The sequence below is a fragment of the Protomyctophum parallelum genome, assembly GCF_964188405.1.
Source record: "Protomyctophum parallelum genome assembly, chromosome: 11".
Classification (NCBI taxonomy): domain Eukaryota; kingdom Metazoa; phylum Chordata; class Actinopteri; order Myctophiformes; family Myctophidae; genus Protomyctophum; species Protomyctophum parallelum.
This window is the reverse complement of record NC_139707.1, coordinates 3,766,840-3,785,928: the sequence shown is the minus strand read 5'-3', so window position 1 is coordinate 3,785,928 and position 19,089 is coordinate 3,766,840. Positions and strand designations below refer to the sequence as shown.

The 19,089-nt window shown below is 45.2% G+C and overlaps 4 protein-coding genes across 4 annotated transcripts in view; 3 read left to right on the top strand and 1 right to left on the bottom strand.

Annotated features, from left to right (window-relative positions):
* The first annotated feature begins 5,303 nt into the window (after positions 1 to 5,303).
* tfpia (tissue factor pathway inhibitor a) overlaps positions 5,304 to 19,089 on the top strand; it is a 155,395-nt gene continuing 141,609 nt past the window's right edge. Inside the window, exon 1 of the mRNA XM_083776503.1 lies at positions 5,304 to 5,307. The gene's annotated coding sequence lies outside the window, so the exon portion shown is untranslated. The remainder of the gene's footprint in view (positions 5,308 to 19,089) is intronic.
* Positions 7,006 to 10,918, bottom strand: LOC310866457 (F-box DNA helicase 1-like; the record flags this gene model as incomplete). Its single annotated transcript, XM_083776073.1, has 2 exons — positions 7,006 to 8,565; positions 8,870 to 10,918. The coding sequence occupies 2 exons, from the start codon at positions 10,916 to 10,918 to the stop codon at positions 7,006 to 7,008; spliced, it is 3,609 nt and encodes a 1,202-aa protein (XP_083632199.1).
* On the top strand, positions 12,033 to 13,034 carry LOC310866456 (ubiquitin carboxyl-terminal hydrolase MINDY-1-like; the record flags this gene model as incomplete). Its single annotated transcript, XM_083776072.1, has 1 exon — positions 12,033 to 13,034. The coding sequence occupies one exon, from the start codon at positions 12,033 to 12,035 to the stop codon at positions 13,032 to 13,034; it is 1,002 nt and encodes a 333-aa protein (XP_083632198.1).
* Positions 14,554 to 15,507, top strand: LOC310866455 (ubiquitin carboxyl-terminal hydrolase MINDY-1-like; the record flags this gene model as incomplete). Its single annotated transcript, XM_083776071.1, has 1 exon — positions 14,554 to 15,507. The coding sequence occupies exon 1, from the start codon at positions 14,557 to 14,559 to the stop codon at positions 15,505 to 15,507; it is 951 nt and encodes a 316-aa protein (XP_083632197.1). The 5' UTR covers positions 14,554 to 14,556.

Here is a 19,089-nt window from a genome sequence, read left to right as displayed (position 1 = left end):
GTATCTGTCTGTCTGTGTCCCACATGGAGATCTCTGTATCTGTCTGTCTGTGTCCACATGGAGATCTCTGTATCTGTCTGTCTGTGTCCCACATGGAGATCTCTGTATCTGTCTGTCTGTGTCCCACATGGAGATCTCTGTATCTGTCTGTGTCCCACATGGAGATCTCTGTATCTGTCTGTCTGTGTCCCACATGGAGATCTCTGTATCTGTCTGTCTGTGTCCCACATGGAGATCTCTGTATCTGTCTGTCTGTGTCCCACATGGAGATCTCTGTATCTGTCTGTCTGTGTCCCACATGGAGATCTCTGTATCTGTCTGTCTGTGTCCACATGGAGATCTCTGTATCTGTCTGTGTCTGTGTCCACATGGAGATCTCTGTATCTGTCTGTCTGTGTCCACATGGAGATCTCTGTATCTGTCTGTCTGTGTCCACATGGAGATCTCTGTATCTGTCTGTCTGTGTCCCACATGGAGATCTCTGTATCTGTCTGTCTGTGTCCACATGGAGATCTCTGTATCTGTCTGTCTGTGTCCACATGGAGATCTCTGTATCTGTCTGTCTGTGTCCACATGGAGATCTCTGTATCTGTCTGTCTGTGTCCACATGGAGATCTCTGTATCTGTCTGTCTGTGTCCCACATGGAGATCTCTGTATCTGTCTGTCTGTGTCCACATGGAGATCTCTGTATCTGTCTGTCTGTGTCCACATGGAGATCTCTGTATCTGTCTGTCTGTGTCCCACATGGAGATCTCTGTATCTGTCTGTCTGTGTCCACATGGAGATCTCTGTATCTGTCTGTCTGTGTCCCACATGGAGATCTCTGTATCTGTCTGTCTGTGTCCACATGGAGATCTCTGTATCTGTCTGTCTGTGTCCACATGGAGATCTCTGTATCTGTCTGTCTGTGTCCCACATGGAGATCTCTGTATCTGTCTGTGTCCCACATGGAGATCTCTGTATCTGTCTGTCTGTGTCCACATGGAGATCTCTGTATCTGTCTGTCTGTGTCCACATGGAGATCTCTGTATCTGTCTGTCTGTGTCCACATGGAGATCTCTGTATCTGTCTGTCTGTGTCCACATGGAGATCTCTGTATCTGTCTGTGTCTGAAGAGGGCAAACTGACTGACTGTGGAAAGTGGATTGGTTAAGTAATCCATTGTCAGGTGTGGGGTTGCCATGGGGGGCACAGGGCACTGCACTCCCTGTGGTGGTGTGGGGGGCACAGGGCACATGGGGCACATGGGGGGCACAGGGCACTGCACTCCCTGTGGTGGTGTGGGGGGCACAGGGCACTGCACTCCCTGTGGTGGTTTGGAAGTTTGAATTTGAAGTCGGTGGGGCAAACGGTTCTCAAGTTACGTGCATTACAACCGTACACACACGCACGCAGACAGAGACGTGGCACATTTATAGTAGGATGATTTGTATAATCAATTAAATAGATAAGTTTGATTAACTGTTGCCCAGCTATCTTTGAGTCTAATGAATGAAATAACAACCTTGTGAGTAAATTGGTAAATTGTGCATTTATATAGCGCCTTTATCCAAGGCGCTTTACAGAGATTGTGCATTACATTCACCCATTCACACACACATTCATACACCGATGGCAGCGGAAACCATGCAAGGCACCAACTAGCACATCGGGAGCAATTAGGGGTTCAGTGTCTTGCTCAAGGACACTTCGACAGTAACTCTGGGGGAGCCCGGGTTCGAACTGGCAACCTTACGGTTAACATCCAGGCACTCTACCCCTGAGCCACCGCCCCACTGTGAGTGACAGTCAAAGTTGTAACCCATAGCTTGTAGGCATTTTTCTACGTGGAACTTTTGGCAGGAAACAACTTCAAAGCACATTGCAGCAGAAGTCAGACATTCTGGAACTGTACAGAGAAATTCTTTGCCCACTTTGTATGAGCCGATTAGTTTAACATTTCAATGCTCAGCTCATGCATGCATAAACAGGTTGGACTCACGTCATTGACCTATATTTATGGTTTCTGACCCGAGAGAGGATTTAATGGAGCCCTGCAAAACACAGTAGTTCCATAGTGTTCTCAATGGTGGATCAAAGTGGCCAAAAGTAGCTGAATACTGAAAATACTTTCAAGTTTAAATGTCACCAGGCAGTGGCGTGCACAGATAGACACTAGGGGGTGCTAGAGCACCCCCTGCCCTTTTGGCAATTTTGCTCTTAATTTTTTTTTTTCTTAATTTGTAGTGTGTGGACCATGCGGTGACATTGATCAAATCTTGAAAAAAAAAACGCTTCTACTATATTATTTTAGGCCCCCCACAATCTAAAGCTATGTTTCTATGTCAGTGGTTCTTCGATTTAAAAAAATAGCAGACCTACAAGCTCGTAGCGCGCTATGAGCTTGTAGATCTGCTATTTTTCAATAGCTAAAGCACCAAAATGGGTTCCCGCCCCAAAATGCGCTGCACAAGGTGCCCTTTTTTTCACTTGAGCACCTGCCCCTCTAAATGTCTGTGCACGCCACTGTCACCATGGAAATGTATAGTTTGTCCCTACATAGTACAAATGCCATTGCACTCCCAGTAGACCTAGGCCTATATGAATTCCATTTACATAATGCTGCAAACAAAAGATTTCTTTGTAGGCCAAAGGCTGAGAACTCTGTAGGTGGTATGTTGGAACATGCAGATAGGGACCGTTAACGTAGCTTAACATCTTCATAGAGGGGGGCAGTGCCAAGTGCAGTGTGCGTTGCATGCTAAACATGCAAGAACATCATTGTTTTCCTATATGTAAGAAAGCAAAGGCATGAATCATATAAGAAAGTAGTGTCGCTAACAGAAAATGTACTTATATAAAAATGCCAGAAGAAGTACTTCATATAACACATGCCACTACAGTACAGTCACTTAAATCACTTGCAAAGCTTAGTCACTCTCTTAACCCATTCTGAACGGGCACCCATTTTGGTGTTGGCATCATGTTATGCTTTAGCTATTGAAAAATAGCAGATCTACAAGCTCATATCGCGCCACCGAGTGGCGCGATACGAGCTTGTAGGTCTGCTATTTTTGAAAAATCGAAGACACTTTTAGAATCTGATCTCAGGTCAGAATGGGTTAATAATGAAACTGTCATGATGTAATAGACATTTTTAGAATCTGATCTCAGGTCAGAATGGGTTAAATGGTAAATGGTAAATGGTGCATTTATATAGCGCCTTTATCCAAGGCGCTTTACAGAGATTGTGCATTACATTCACCCATTCACACACACATTCATACACCGATGGCAGAGGAAACCATGCAAGGCACCAACTAGCACATCGGGAGCAATTAGGGGTTCAGTGTCTTGCTCAAGGACACTTCAACAGTAACTCTGGGGGAGCCCGGGTTTGAACTGGCAACCTTATGGTTACCATCCAGGCACTCTACCCCTGAGCCACCGCCGCCCCTTAAATGCCTAATAGGCATGCTGCGACACAAGATGCCCACTGATTGGGTTATCACAACATCATTGTCAATAAAATCATCAATGCCATAATTAGTATCATCAACATCACCACTCTTTTCTCAGAGATAAATCAGAATTTTAATCTCCCTGGCATAGCCCACCATAGCGCATTGGTTCTCAACATCTCTGGGGACGACCAGGGGTCCAAATGGATCCTTATGGGTCAGTATTAACTCAGAGACTGTACAAATGGAACCATACTAAACCTGGTTCCATTTGTTGGCAGTGTCTTAGGAAACATCGTCTATTAACCCAGGCCGAGGCCTGCCTCACCATCAGATTTAAAGAAATCCAAGACGGTGCTCCTGATCACAGAGGATTTTACACATACAAAATGAATGGTATTAAATGGGTTCTGTGACCTAGTCACTGTCATAGAATAATCAGGAGTGCAATAAATGGTCAAGAACTTCTAGCAGGTTGACTCTTGGTGAGCTATAGGCCCCTTACCCACCTGGGTTGAACCGGTTCAGTTACTGTTTTCCCCACCTAATCCAGTTCAGAGTGAACCAACGCTAAAAGTTGGTTCGGAACTGGAACCAAAAAATGGCCGTCGGTTCCATGAAATCATGTAACAAAGTTCCAAGAATCCAGAAGACTCACCCATGGCTTCCGCGTGTGGGTTATGGTTAGGGTTAGGTTTAGGGGTATAGTAATGTGTGGGTTATGGTTAGGGTTAGGTTTAGGGGTATAGTAATGTCGGATTATTTGGACTGTTAGTACGTCGGACCAAACATATGCACCCTTGGAAGAGCACCCCTTTTTTGTTTGATATAAATACCGACCGACAGACAAGGCAGTAATCTGGCTGACAAGCTGGCTTTTGTCTCTTGTTTGCACCAACAGCTATTCATCAATTTGAGAGATAAATGTAGACCTTTTAATCTCACGTCCCACATTTTAGTGGCAGGGAAGCAGCCCTTCATTACCTTTAATGTACACATTAGGTCTTTCAAGGAATGGTAATCATTACAGATTCTGAGATTCAGTCGCAACTTAAGGCATCAATCAAAGTCCTAGCCATCTGTCCTGGAGACTATCCTTTAAATTGAATTAACTCCTTTTAACCAAGCCAATTTACCCCCCTGTTATCAGAGGCCTGCAGGCCGCTACTCATTATAGCCACTCACTTGTGATATTTCAAGGACTAAATATGCATATTAGGGATAAATCTGAGATGTTCCCAGACATGCAATACATTTTAGAACAGAGAATCCCAACATGGATGAAAAACAGATTCATGCCTGCATATGTCGTTATGTATACAAGTGAAGGATGTCAGAGTAAAGATTCTGTGAATGGCTGTAACAATGTTATAGCCCATTCTCTGTCATACCGTGGTATACGTCACACAGTCTGACTGTGTAGATCATGACTGATATCGTCATCGTCTACTCTGACTTTTGTGAACACCCCAGACAGTTTTTAACCCATTCTGACCTGAGATCAGATTCATACGAAGGTTTCCGCCGGACACACACTGGTCTGATGAACCCATTCTGACCTGAGATCAGATTCTAAAAATGTCAGTCGTTCTTCGATTTTTTCAAAAATAGCAGACCTACAAGCTCGTATCGCGCCACTCGGTGGCGCGATATGAGCTTGTAGATCTGCTATTTTTAAATAGCTAAAGCATAACATGATGCCGACACCAAAATGGGTGCCCGGTCAGAATGGGTTAAGTTGCTTAATTCAGTATTTAGATATTTGATATTCATTTTAGCTGCCCCGTCCGTTCCTATACAAACACATTCATTGTAACTTCAAACTCTATTTTAACCATTTTCATTGAAACGCTCATCCTTGGTTCTGGTGACTGGAGACCGGATCATCCTAGATCTGCATATATGGTGCTATATATATGCTATATAATCAACGTCTAGGCTAAGCTTAGACGTCTAAAAAACTTTTCTTTTAGACATTTCTTAAGCCATTTGACGCGGCCATCTATTGCTCAGTGGGTCAGCACTCAGCATGCGTGCACTTAATTAACCAAACGGATCATTAGTTTTTTACACAATTAGCAGAGTTTTAGCAGATGCATGTACCTGTTTTGGCTGAATGGAATATTAACAAGGCGCCACACTCAACGCACTTATAACAGCTCCTACTTTGCTCTCTTCCAGGATTTGCATGAAGTGGGGCCACACAGTAGAGTTGACCTTCTTATATTAATTTGCTTTGAGCTTGCTAGTTTGCTTTCACCTCTTTGAGGTCAACATATAAAGTACAATTTCACGCCGGTGTTTTCATTCAAATCAGCACAAGGCAAGCCAGGACGGCTGCCTTGCGTGGTAAGTTCTTGCGCTGCTGATCCTAAACCAGCATAATCATCACACAACCGTTCATGTCGCTGCAACACTATCTTATCCTAGGTCAGACTAAATTATCACACGTTAAACAGAACTTCAGTTTGAGCGTTGTTTTCCTCCGCAGCGGAGCACACATGCAGCACAGAGAGAAAGAGTCTCTACACTCGACCCGATAGACCCGAGGTCCGCGGGGGATACAGCCGATTCCGATCCTGCTCGAGTGATTATGATAAAACATGGCTCCGACCCGTGCGGGTCTCGGGTCCTGTCCACTCGGGTATTTTCGGAATCGGGGGCCCCGGTGAAGAGCTCTAGTCTGAGCAAATCTTGCATTGCATGTTGATGTTCATTAGGCAACAAAGTCTTATGCACATCTATATGCTCTGAGGCGGGTGCGTAGGCAGGGCTCAATGTATTCAGAGAAATGCACATAAAGTGCACCGTGCACCATCTGCACTTGCAATACGAACTTTATTGGCAACGTTTCGGTGAAAGACCTTCTTCAGGCATGTTGATGTTCATTGAAATGTTGACCAACTCTGCAACATCAGTGGAGAGATGCGTAGTTCAAGGGTATATATAAACTTTATTACAGGCTCATGGCCCACAGGGTAAAAACATACAATACATACAATACATAGAAAAAGGTAAAATAAAAAAAATAAGTTATCCAGCCCCTCAGGGAACAAATCAAAAGAGGCACTCGTGCCAGCGTCCTCTGATGGTGGATGTGAACCTGACAGAGCTACAGAGAGGGTCTGTCATCAGCCGTATTAATCCATTCAAGGAGCGGTCCAGTCTACACATGAATTTGTAGGTAAGGTTCCTCAAGAGGGCCATGAAGGTGGTGAGTCCTAGTGTACAGAATAGTGCACTAGCTCTAGTGCTCCTGGGTTTCTTGAGTAGAATGCGCAGACAGTCATTGTAGGCTACTTGCAGCTTGCGCAAGCTCTCCTTTTTAAAGTTCACCCACAATGGGGCAGTATAGAGGGGGGTGCAGTACGCTCTAAACAGGTTAACCTTAACATCAGTTGTACAGTGGTGAAATTTGCGAACCAGCATGTTTGCTTGCACATAAAGCATTCTCCTCTGTCTATACATGTCTTCATCATCATCTACTGTATCTGTGATGATGTGACCAAGATATTTAGCACTTTTAGCTACATTTACAGTCTGACCAGACAGGTAAAAAGGTAGTTACAGTTGCTCGTGTGTTTCAGCCTGGTTGAATATCTTGTCTGTCTGCAGGAATGCGCTTGGGCCAATGCGCTGCCACACACACCTCTCACACAGTGGACCTTCAGGATCCACACTGTTCATATATCTCATTGGTCGTTTGCACATGGCAAACGCTGAATCGGTCATGATAAAGTTTCCACATTCTCGGACGGAGCAGTGTGGAGGCTGGCCCTCCTCCATCACGGAGCTGATCATCTCTGGCTTCAGGAGGTACTCCCCAGCCTGAGTGAGAATGTTGACGACTGTCTTGTTGACAATCAGGGAAGTCTTGGCCCGGGTCACTGCCACGTACAGCAAGTTCCACTCATCGTCTGGAATCTTATTCCAGGAGAAGTCGTTCATTCGCCAAAGGTTGTGTCTGGCACAGGGGACCTTGTAGAAGTCATCAGTGATGATCACAGTGTCAAACTCCAGACCTTTGGCCTTGTGGACTGTTCCCAGGATGAAGTCTGCGTTATTTATGTCACTCTCATCACATCTGTTGAGGCGTTCCACCAATTCGGGGATGCGGGTGGGGTACTTTTCCACCACAGCCAATTTGGCCTCTAGCTCATGGTCCTCTGTCTCTGAAGCATACATCTTCAGGCCAAGAAACCCATTGGCCTGAAGACATATACTACGGATGAAGCCGTCTTTAATAACTATGGGTTTTGTGTTGGTGCCACCTGACAGCATCAGGTGCCATATATCCAGAATTTGCTTCAGTGTTAATTCAATTCCTCCAACAAAGTGAATCCTGCAGCACGGGTTGGCATCTGTGAGCCGCACAGCTTCGCTGAACACACTAACATTACTACGAGCCAAAATGGCTATCTTTCCCTGCACAGGCATGGCAAATGGGTCCGTGCTCGCATCACAAAAGTGACCCGGCTGGTTTCCTCCCACTAGAATCTCTGTGACCTTCTTGCAAACTTGGAGAATGGTTGCACCTATGTAGGCAATCTCAGCACCAAACCTAAAGCTCTGTGTCAGGTAGTATAGGTGCGTGTGCGGCACGATGTGCAGTGCATTGACTGCCCCCCGGAAGGAGTAGATCTGTTGGTGGGGATCTCCAACCAGTATCTTCCCACAGCGCTGAGACAACAGGATGTCCATGATGACTGGAGTGCAGTCCTGCGCCTCATCTAAGAGAATTACATCAAAGTCTTCAGACAGGCAAGGCTTCTGGAGTTGCCACAACTTCAGGTAGCCATCATGAGTCATAAAGTATCTCCTTTCGTTGGGATCTTTCATTTTGTTCCAGATATCCTGTGCATCCCTCACATAGTCCCTCTTCTCTTGGTCTAGGTTTACTATGACTCCCTTGTTGTCTTTGTAGGTTTCGGGGACATGGCTGGTGTTAATGCATTGGGCCGCCGAGGCCATGTAGGCATTGAGAGTCAAAGTCACAACCTTGGCATGGGAAAAGCCCCGGCGGCCTTTGGGCAGGTCCTTGGTGATATACAATGCCTTCAGGTTAGAGCTCAGTTGATTGTTGTACTTTCTGCCCACTGCTTGGTAGGCCATGGAGTGTATAGTCTGGCAGACAACATGGCTGGGGAAGCGCACTGCCGTGATGACTGACTTGTTAACCCATTCTGACCGGGCACCCATTTTGGTGTTGGCATCATGTTATGCTTTGGCTATTGAAAAATAGCAGATCTACAAGCTCATATCGCGCCACCGAGTGGCGCGATACGAGCTTGTAGGTCTGCTATTTTTTGAAAAATCGAAGAACGACTGACATTTTTTTAATCTGATCTCAGGTCAGAATGGGTTTAATCAGACCAGTGTGTGTCCAGTGGAAACCTCGTATGAATCTGATCTCAGGTCAGAATGGGTTAAAGGCCACGTAGAGGAAGCGGCGGTCTCGCCATTTTTCGGCATACCTCACCAGGGTGGAGGTCTTTCCCGTACCTGCAAAGGCAATGATCTTGACCACATGGTTGCTGCTGATGTCATGGCTCAGGATCATATGTTGCTCATCGGTCATGTGAACCTGTGGTCTGCTGTGATTGGTTTGGATTTGAGTGGGGAAATTCCTTATCAGGTGAAGCACATGATAAATATTGTAGTGCAACCTGTTACTGATCCAGATACCGTTCCTATCCATGGCAAGCAGGAATGTGGCCATCTTATACAGGAACTCTGTTATGGCCCTGTGCGTCATGGTGCCCTGGAGATGAGACACCAGTTCCTGCACATCCTTTACTGTTTCACTCAGCAGCAAAATCAAAGCCATTGCTGCATGGGCATTAGGAGCACCGTCTTGGATTTCTTTAAATCTGATGGTGAGGCAGGCCTCGGCCTGGGGAAATAGACGATGTTTCCTAAGACACTGCCAAACATCTTCAGGCCTCACCCTCTCACCAGCAGGCTCATGTTGAGACATCAAAATGACAAGTTGACACACACTCTGTTTGTTATTTGATTCTAGAAGTATGCCACTTTCTTCAGAGATAGTCCTGACAGCATCAATTGTATCCTTGTCTCCCAGCAGATACCGGTCATACCGCTTCTTCAGAGGAACACATGTTGGGTCCTCCACCTCATATTGTTCCAATTCTTCTCTTTGTATTTGGCTGCCGTTTTCTTGGCTCACAGTCAAGACACCATCACCATGGCCATCGTACCATTGCTCAAACTCGTCATCATCCCCAAACATATCCACTGTCATCCCTTCTAAATAGTCAATTTCCTCCTCGTCTTTCAATGGTGTGGCTAAAAGATTAGCATCAACTTCATCCTTGCCCACCTTGAATTGTTCCAATTCTTTTTCTACCTTGCTGGCATTTCCGTGACTCGAAGTCAAGGCACTATTGCGGTGCTCAAATTCATTATAGTGCTCAAACATTTCCACTGTCATCCCTTCTAAATAGTCAATTTCCTTCTCGTCCTTTAATGGTGTGGCTAAAGTATTGACATAATCTTCGTCTTCATCCCTGCTGCTCACCATGTATTGTTCCACTCCTCTTTCTACATGGCTGGTGTTGTCTTGGTTCGATGTCAAGACACTATTGCCGTCGAACCATCGCTCAAACTCATCATCGTCCCTGGACAGTTCTGATGTCATACCTTGTAAAACTAAAATTTCCTTCTCATCTACTGCCATCCCTTCTAAATAGTCTATTTGCTTGCCGTCCTTTAGTGGTGTGGCATCGTCATCTTTATCCTTGCCCACCTTGTAATGTTCAAGTTGTTCTCCATTTACCTTGCTTGTGTTTTCTTGGCTCAAATTCAAGATGCCATTACCATTGCACCATCGCTCAAACTCGTCATCGTCCCCGAACATTTCGAATGTCATCCCTTCTAAATAGTCAATTTCCTTCTCGTCCTTTAATGGTGTGGCTAACGTATTGACATAATTTTCGTCTTCATCCCTGCTGCTCACCATGTATTGTTCCACTCCTCTTTCTACATGGCTGGTGTTGTCTTGGTTCGATGTCAAGACACCATTGCCGTCGAACCATCGCTCAAACTCATCATCGTCCCTCAACAGTTCCACTGTCTTCTCATCTTTTAGTGATGTGGCTAACAGTCTGACACCATCATCATCCTCAACATCCTCCACCTTTAGCTCTTTTTTTGAAATGATGACCTCTCTTCCAAGTCCTTGTGATTGTGGAGTGGTGCACTGCTGGACAGATTTCTGTGAGCTGGAATTAATGACATGTGTCACAGAATAGAAGTCGATGATACCCCTTTGCTGCTCGTCAGGACGACCCAGCTTCAGCTTCTTTGAGTGTGTCCTGGGATAGTGTCCCCTCTCAGGATCATAATTGCCAGGGGACACATTATTGGTTTTGGAGAGGGCAGTGGTGCCTTCCGGACTGCCACAATCCTCTGCATTGAGGTGTTTTCTCTTGGCATTTTGTTTAATGGCACTTTCCATCCTTACTTCCCCACTCTCAATACCGAATTCCAAATAATTAACTTTAACTTTTATAAAATATACTACTCAACTAGAGCTGGTTGTCGGAGTTGATGGAAGGTGATGGAGTCTCACGTGAGGGGCATAACAAATTCAGCTTTCCTCTTCCCACAAGGGCCACAACCACTTTTTATATATAGGAATTGGTTGTCACAGTACACTATGATGTAGTGGGTGCGACAATACACTATATGACATACTTAATAAAGCTGTCTATGACAGGGTCTGTGTGTGTGTCTGGCCAGAAGTAATCTTTTAAACCACTTCACCCAATCAGTGCCATGTTTGGCACAGAATGCTTTCACATTATGTTTTATACTTTTTGAAATATTTGACCAATAATGGAAGTCAAAGGGGTTGTTGAACATTACCCAAATTTGGAGTCATCCGCCATAGATTTGTCATAGAGGACTGATGTCATAGGCTGGTACATGAAATCTGAGATCCACACTGGAGCCACATCATTGGCACTTTTGTATGTGTCCAGAAAATTGTCCTGCTCTTGTCTCAGGCGTGAAGACACCTGAGACATGCGTTGTCCTTGTCAGACAACGCTTCAAAATACCTTGATCCACTGTCTCTTCCCATGATAGCAATGGAGGGGCAGAGCCAAAACGTAGGAGTTGGACACTCCGACTGCAACAATCCTCTGCCTGCTAAAGCTGCCACAATACAGGAAGTAGCACAACCCATGCCAGAAGCAATGCCTTTGTTGGAGAACGGAACAGTTCCGGTCGCCACCACAGAAGAGAGTCTATCCATCCTGCTGAGCCAGATGAAGATTGACACACAACCAGAAGCAGACATGGACCAGGAGACCGAGGAGAGCTATGTGGAGCAGGGTCACTCCACAGGGTGCCTCTCTATCCCAAGCCAGGAGCTGTCAGACGTGAACTCGGCCACAGCAAACTCCCTTGTTGTGGATGAGACCCAGTCAACATATTGCCCTACAGAGGGAAGGTCTCCCAGTCTGAGAGTGGAGGAGGAGGTTATGGGAGCTACTGGTGCTGAGGATGGGGGCGCTACTACCACCGTGGCTGCTACTGCTGGTGCTGCTTTGGAGATGGAGCCGTGCATGCCAGCCTATTACATGGTGAAGTGGATCACATGGAAAGAGAAAAAAACTCCTATCGTCACGCAGAGTCAGAATGGACCCTGTCCTCTACTGGCTATAATGAACACCCTGTTCCTACGATGGAAGGCCGAACTCCCAGCAGAGACCGAAGTCGTCACCTCTGAAGACCTGATGGAGAACCTGGTATCATGTGTGTTGTCTGTTACACCCAGAAAGAATGCAGAAGGAATGGAGCTCAACTTCCAGCAGAACATGAGCGACGCGATGGCCGTCCTTCCTAAACTCTCTACAGGTCTGGATGTAAACATCGGTTTCTCAGGGGTGTCAGACTTTGAATTCACTCCAGAGCTAATCGTGTTTGACCTGCTGGACATTACATTGTACCACGGCTGGCTGCTCGACCCACAGAGCCCAGAGATGGTTTCAGCAGTAGGGAGGTTGAGTTACAACCAGCTGGTGGAGAAAATCATTGACTGCAAGCATTCAACTGACACTAACAGAGTTAGAGAAGCTCTGAGAGCAGAAACGTTTCTTGAGTCGACCGCCACTCAGTTATCGTACTATGGGCTACGTGAGCTGAACTCCTCAGCCAGAGAGGGAGAGATATGTGCGTTTTTCAGAAACAACCATGTCAGTACCATGATCAAACACCAGGGACATTTGTACCTGTTGGTAACGGACCAGGGCTTCCTGCAAGAGGAGCACTTGGTTTGGGAGTCTCTCCACAACGTGGAGGGTGATGGGAACTTCTGTGACTCCGAGTTCACACTGTGTAATACTCCTCAGAAAGAGTCTGAAACACAAACCAAAGACACCCTGCAGCAACAACAGAGACAGATCGATCAGGACTACCTGGTGGCCATGTCCCTTCAGCAGACACAGGGGTCACCCCCTGTTCCATTGAGCGACCTGGAGTTAGCAAGACAACTACAGGCGGAAGAATATCAGCAGCAGCAGCAGCAACAACAACAACAACAACAACAGGGACCAGAATCACAGTAGTCCACAGAAGTACCTCCACTCATTTGTTCACTTTTTAAAATATCTTTACTTCATCATTTTACGTATAACGTATAAATCAAAGAGGCTGTGATCATATTGAAACCTTGCCCAAATTTGGTGTCATATGTCAGACACGCGTCACAGATGACTGATGCCATGATGATTAGGCTTATCACATGAAGTCAGAAGTCCACACTGGAGCTACATCATCGCCAGTCTTCTACTTGTAGCCAGGTAATCATACTGCTTTGGTCAGGTGTGAAGACATTGTTTATTGTGTATTGTTTATTTTTTATATACTTTATTATACAGTGTCGAGAGACTCTGATAGCGTATAGGCAACTAAGGCCTTACTTCATTTGCCAATAGTTATTCAAGAGCTAAGGTCCAGGCTAATAACTTTTCAGCTATGGCTGGTTCCTGTACGGAGACCAAGGGAGTGGCACTGCTGATCTCAGACAAAAAGGAATACTCTTCACTGTCAGACGATGCTTCAGAAGACCTTGACCCATCGTCTGCAGTGGAGGGCCTGAGCCACAAGGTAGGTGAACCGTCAGGTGTAGGAGTTGGACACTGTGACTCCCGCAATCCTCTGACTGCCAACGCTGCCGCAACACGGGAAGTAACACAACCCACACCAGAAGCAATGCTGCTGTCGGAGAATGGAACAATTCCAGTCAGCACCACAGAAGACGGTTTGTCCGTTCCACTGAGCAAGATGAAAATTGACACGGACGCAGAGACAGGTGTGGACCATGCAACGAAGAACTCTGTGGAGCAGGGTCACTCCACAGACTCTGCCTCTCTCTCTACTGCCAGCCTGGAACTGTCAGCTGTGAACTCAGCCACAGGAAGCTCCCTTGTTGTGGATGAGGCCCTGTCAATATATTGCCCTACAGTGGAGGCAGAGGGAAGGTCTCCCAGTCTGAGAGCGGAGGAGGAGGTTATCGGAGCTGCTGCTGATGATGGGGGCGCTACTACCACTGTAGCTACTGCTGCTGATAATGGTACTATCACTGTAGCTACTGCTGCTGATAATGGTACTACCACTGTAGCTACTGCTGCTGGTAATGGTACTATCACTGTAGCTACTGCTGCTGATAATGGTACTATCACTGTAGCTACTGCTGCTGATAATGGTACTATCACTGTAGCTACTGCTGCTGATAATGGTACTACCACTGTAGCTACTGCTGCTGATAATGGTACTACCACTGTAGCTACTGCTGCTGATAATGGTACTATCACTGTAGCTACTGCTGCTGATAATGGTACTACCACTGTAGCTACTGCTGCTGATAATGGTACTACCACTGTAGCTACTGCTGCTGATAATGGTACTATCACTGTAGCTACTGCTGCTGATAATGGTACTATCACTGTAGCTACTGCTGCTGATAATGGTACTACCACTGTAGCTACTGCTGCTGATAATGGTACTACCACTGTAGCTACTGCTGCTGATAATGGTACTACCACTGTAGCTACTGCTGCTGGTGCTGCTTTGGAGATGGAGCCGTGCATGCCAGCCTATTACATGGTGAAGTGGATCACATGGAAAGAGAAAAAAACTCCTATCGTCACGCAGAGTCAGAATGGACCCTGTCCTCTACTGGCTATAATGAACACCCTGTTCCTACGATGGAAGGCCGAACTCCCAGCAGAGACCGAAGTCGTCACCTCTGAAGACCTGATGGCTCACCTGGGAGAGAGTGTGTTGTCTGTCACACCCAGAGAGAAGGTGGAAGGAATGGAGCTCAACTTCCAGCAGAACATGAGCGACGCGATGGCCGTCCTTCCCAAACTCTCTACAGGTCTGGATGTAAACATCGGTTTCTCGGGGGTGTCAGACTTTGAATTCACTCCAGAGCTAATCGTGTTTGACCTGCTGGACATTACATTGTACCACGGCTGGCTGCTCGACCCACAGAGCCCAGAGATGGTTTCAGCAGTAGGGAGGTTGAGTTACAACCAGCTGGTGGAGAAAATCATTGACTGCAAACAATCAACAGACAGTAACAGAGTCACAGAAGCTCTGATAGCAGAACAGTTTCTGGAGTCGACCGCCACTCAGTTATCGTATCACGGTCTATGGGAGCTGAACTCCGCAGCCAGAGAGGGAGAGATATGTGTGTTCTTCAGAAACAACCACTTCAGTACCATGATCAAACACCAGGGACATTTGTACCTGTTGGTAACGGACCAGGGCTACCTGAAAGAGGAGCACTTGGTTTGGGAGTCTCTCCACAACGTAGAGGGTGATGGGAACTTCTGTGACTCCGAGTTCAGACTGTGTAATCCTTCTCAGAGAGCACATGAAACACACATGAGACACACCCCGAAGCAACTACAGACACAGATTGATCAGGACCTGAAGTTAGCAAGACAGCCACAGCAACAACAGGGATCAGGCCAGCAGGAGGACACTAGAAGCCGACCAAAGAAAGACAAAGACAAATGTGTGTTGTCATAACTTGTTACGGTATAACCTTTCTACCTCCTTTCTGCAACACGCACGCAGTGCGCACACACACGACATGCACGCACGCACGCACGCACGCAGGCACGCACGCATGCACGCACACACACACACACACACACACACACACACACACACACACACACACAAGGGATGGATTAACCCCCAGTCAATGTTTGGGGGTATAACACGGGTATAACACGTGTGCACACACAATTTACGCATTTTTATCATCTTTTTGATCTGAATTTAACTAAATGGCCCCTGGGCCAGGGCCCCACTGGCCTACTGGCTAATTTGGCCCACACACACACACACACACACACACACACACACACGCACGCACGCACACGCACACAGAGCATGTTCCAGCCAAGCCACTCAGTGCCAAATTTCCTGTATGTCTTTATATTGTGATAATAATTTACTAGAGTGTTTGTTCAGTAACAGGGTCTCCCTGTCTCCAGCTATTTAGTAAACTGAAAAAGCATTTTCAAGTCAGAATACCCATTTGAGTGAAATTAGAAGTTATGACCGAAAGAAATTAGTAGACAAAATTGGAAATGGAAATGGAACACCATAAACGGGTTCTTTCTCCTGATTGGCTAGAATTCGGCAACCCACCTGAAAATGTATTTTCTGTTTATTAAACAGCTGGACAGACAGGGAGACCTATTGCTGAACAAGCATGCTATAGCAATAATTACTCACAATATGGAGCTTAACCTTTTTTAACCAAAAACTTTTTGTGTTAACCAAAACGTATAGGCTACTAGTGGTGTGTGCGTGCAATCTTAGCTTAAATGTGCAGTGGCTGTGGGCACGGCTATAACTCTCTGAATATGTTGTCATTTGATGCTGAGCACCATATTTTATCCAGCTGTGACTTTGAGCACCATATAGAGCACCTTTATCCAGCTGTGACTGTGACCTTTGAGCACCATATAGAGCACCTTTATCCAGCTGTGACTGTGACCTCTGAGCACCATATAGAGCACCTTTATCCAGCTGTGACTGTGACCTTTGAGCACCATATAGAGCACCTTTATCCAGCTGTGACTGTGACCTTTGAGCACCATATAGAGCACCTTTATCCAGCTGTGACTGTGACCTTTGAGCACCATATAGAGCACCTTTATCCAGCCGTGACTGTGACCTTTGAGCACCATATAGAGCACCTTTATCCAGCTGTGACTGTGACCTTTGAGCACCATATAGAGCACCTTTATCCAGCCGTGACTGTGACCTCTGAGCACCATATAGAGCACCTTTATCCAGCTGTGACTGTGACTTTTCCAAATAATATTTGGAGAAGCCTTTTAGCATAATATGCCATCTCTGCACTGACGCACTGACGCAATGCTCCTGGCTATAATTACTGGAATCTATATAGGCTGTGTTCAGATGGGGAAGCTAGACAATCAATCTATATAGGCTGTGTTCAGATGGGGAAGCTAGACAATCAAACGACAACAAACGTTACCATTTAGTCCAATAATTAAATGGCAGAGGTTGGACAAAATTGGATTATTTTGTTTCTCACCTGATTCTGACAGGATCTACCCTAATCTGCTCACGGCAAATACCCTACATTTGCCTTAATCCAAGATGCCACCATTGACACCCTATTAAAAGGCATTATTTTCTAAATTAACCTCCCACGGGGCAGCACACCTAAACCTAACCTTAACCCTCTCCCAACCCTTAACGCACCCCTCACCAACCTTAATCCGGTCGTTTTAACGCACCCCTCACCAATCTTATGTCTAACCAATGACTAGTCTAAACCAAGTTTGCACCCAGCTAATGCTTGCTTAGCTATTTTGAATATTAAAAGGGCTGGCACTATAAGCTGAGGCTTCTGCCAAACACTCCCTTTTGGTCAAAAAAGAAAACCCTGAATACATTGTATAAGGTGTGTGTATTTTAAATGACCAATAAACTTGAAACTTGAACTTGAACTTGGAATGGATTCAGAATCATGAAAACCCCCTAGTTTGACACGTCACATGCTACCTAAATCATAATAAATAAATAAAATATATTTCCTTATAGGGTAATTGTTTATCCTGGCTAGTAGACCTAATGTCCTGTCAGAATCAGTTGAGAAACAAAATAATCCAATTTAGTCCAACCTGAGAGGATTCTTTTAACTAATTGCTAATTGCGTAAAGTAAAAAACAGTCAAAAACAGTGCAGTGCTGCCTCTTTTATGCTCTTTGTGCTCCGTGCCTACCTACACAGTGTTGCTGCATTCACAAAAGGAATGGGGGAAAAGATATATAAATGAAAAGAATCACAACCGTGTGAATTGAGGGGTGCTAATATATTAAAGTCTAACTGATGTTGATTAGGTGATGTAATGGTGATGTAAAACAAACGGTGCAAACACAAACATTAAACGGCATTAACAATAAAGAGACAATATGACGTAAATGACACATTATGATGTACATTTTCCCTTCATTGTCAATTGCATTTACAAAACAAACATTGAACTAAAGACAACCATTAAAACTTGTGTATAAGGAGGTGCTAGCACCCCTCAAAAATACAAAATAAAGAAGCAACATACCATAATTAGACATTGAAAATATATCCTTGTTATGGTCAAAACTAATACAGATAGGCCGTGGAAATGTTATGATTTCTAATACAATTAAGACTTAAGGGGCATGATACAATAATAAAGTCAAATAAAATTGAGGCTACCGCTATTCATCATTTGGTCCACATAGGCCATGCAAACTAACAGCTGCTTTGTTCATTTCTGTCATTACTGCCTTTTCTTTCACTGCTGAAGAGGTACTATAATTCATGACTGTCAGGAGATAACTGCTCTGAAGATCAGCAGTGATGTTACGACAACCAACCTCATAACTTCCCATTAAACCATTAAAATCAAATTTAGCCTACAACCCCCAAAAGTGCTGTGGTGACCGCAGTCACGGCAACGTCCACAATCTACTATAGCTACAAATACATAATAATGACTTCAGGACATTGTATAACACTTTCCCGTACTCCCAAACCTATCATCTAATCTACCCTCTGTACCCACTGTACTTTAATTATGTTCCATTTCAAACACGGCTTTATAGTTTTTTTATTCCTGTGCTTCTGATTCGGCAGTTGATAACAGGTGTTTTAGAGCAACCTCTTAGTGTCCCCTATCTTCTCCTGTGTAAAATACAACATTTGCAATAATGTTCATAAAATACGTTGCTTGTGCGCTATGGTTTCAGGGGGGTTGAAAGCAGCAAATGGAACTCGTCCCAAAGAGCAGAATGGCTCTATTCCAGTGGCAGCGAGTGTTTCAGTGTCTATCTAATATAGACTATCACATTAAACTGAAATGTACATTGTACACAGGGCAATTTTAACAAGCGCAGAGACCATGGACATCTCTGCGAGCTGAAATATCTGAACCGCTGTGTATAAAATGAGATTCCGCATGACTGGACTCCGCCATCAAAGTCACCCCTGAGTGACTCCGAGGTCCATCTACACACAAATGGCCACAAATCCGCTTATCAAACGCCAAGTCTGGCTTTTTTTTCCCCTGGTCCTCGGTTG